Here is a 1,394-nt window from a genome sequence, read left to right as displayed (position 1 = left end):
GAACCCTTCGTACGAACAAAAGTAAGAGAAATTTAGGATAAGAATACGAACATGTTCTTGCATGAGGCCCAATGTTTTTTGTTGGAACACATTAGTTTTGTACTTCTTTGATTTAATACAGTTTTAAATAACGTCTTGTTTTTAGATAACAGTTAAGGACGTTCCCGCAGCCTATTGTTACTCCTTCACTGATCCTCACATCATAACCTTTGATGGCAGGTACTTCAACGTCATCAGAATAATAATGTTGCTGATGTATTGTAAGAAGAATGACTTTATTATGATTTTTATTGTGTTTTTGTGTCATAAAAATAAATAATAAAATGATCTACACCCAGGCAAAACAGTTAATCTAATATTTATTTTGTTCACCCAGGTTCTACGAGAACAATCAAATCGGCACTTTCGTTCTTTACAAGAGCACTTTCTGGCCGTTTGAGGTCCACGTCCGTCAGTGGGAGTGCGGCAGCTTGGTGCACGCCGCCTCCTGTGCGTGTGGCTTTGCAGCGAGGGATGGTGGCGACGTTCTCACGTTTGACATGTGCGACGGGGAGATGGGTGAAACCAAACCTCAGCTGTCGGTGAAGAACAGAGGCTCGGGCAGGAGCGGCATTCATATCTCCAAGTCCTACCAAGGACGCAAAGTCACTGTGAGTGACGAAGACTGCTTTTAAACCTTTTAGAACATCTGGTATGAGAGTGCCGAAAGCTCAGCTGTTAAACCAAACAGAACAGAGCTAAAATTAGCAAAACAGTAGCTAAATTAGACAAACTGTTGCTAAAGGCTACAATTAACTGAACCATAACTAAAAGTACAACGTAGTAAATCTGTAGCTGAAAGCTAAAAATAACAAAACAAAAGCTAAAAGAAACATTTTCTTTACCAGCTTTCTCGCTAAAGATCGTTGGCGAGCTGGTGTCGGTCTCCAGCTGTCACTGTGTGGAAGATGGGGTTCAGTCAGATAATAAAACAAAAGTGTGACTCAGTAATCTTAGAAATTAATCAACAGCTTCATAACAATAAAATAAAAAAAACTAAAATAATGTGAGAAGATTTCAAAGCAAAAACATTTTGCAAGCATCTATTTTTAGGACAATTCTCAGAAGTTTTGCTTCATTTATGACTGTTGTTAAAGGGATCCATGATTAGTTTTAACATTAGATTTTATTTGATAAACATTTATTTTAACTGTAAAATAAAGTCTGTAAAAACACTGTAGGTTGTTTAGTTTTTTTTTTAATTCTTAAAAATATATTGTCACACGGACGAAGCCATTTTATTTACACCACAAAGTATTCTGGGTAGGTCCTCTGTGTGAGCGAGCTATATCCACCCTGAAGGTTAATCTTGGACAATATCTGATGATCGACTCTTTTAAATGAAACCAGAGAGC

General features: G+C 37.4%; 1 protein-coding gene across 1 annotated transcript in view; it reads left to right on the top strand.

The window, feature by feature from the left end:
- vwde (von Willebrand factor D and EGF domains) overlaps positions 1 to 1,394 on the top strand; it is a gene marked incomplete in the record, with an annotated part of 23,564 nt that overhangs the window by 7,743 nt on the left and 14,427 nt on the right. Inside the window, 2 exon segments of the mRNA XM_014019000.1 lie at positions 146 to 219; positions 377 to 650. Coding sequence (XP_013874454.1) covers positions 146 to 219; positions 377 to 650 — 348 coding nt within the window.

Source organism: Austrofundulus limnaeus, unplaced genomic scaffold, assembly GCF_001266775.1.
Source record: "Austrofundulus limnaeus strain Quisiro unplaced genomic scaffold, Austrofundulus_limnaeus-1.0 Scaffold207, whole genome shotgun sequence".
NCBI lineage: Eukaryota > Metazoa > Chordata > Actinopteri > Cyprinodontiformes > Rivulidae > Austrofundulus > Austrofundulus limnaeus.
Note: the sequence above shows the minus strand (reverse complement) of the source record. Positions and strands in the feature narration are given on the sequence as shown.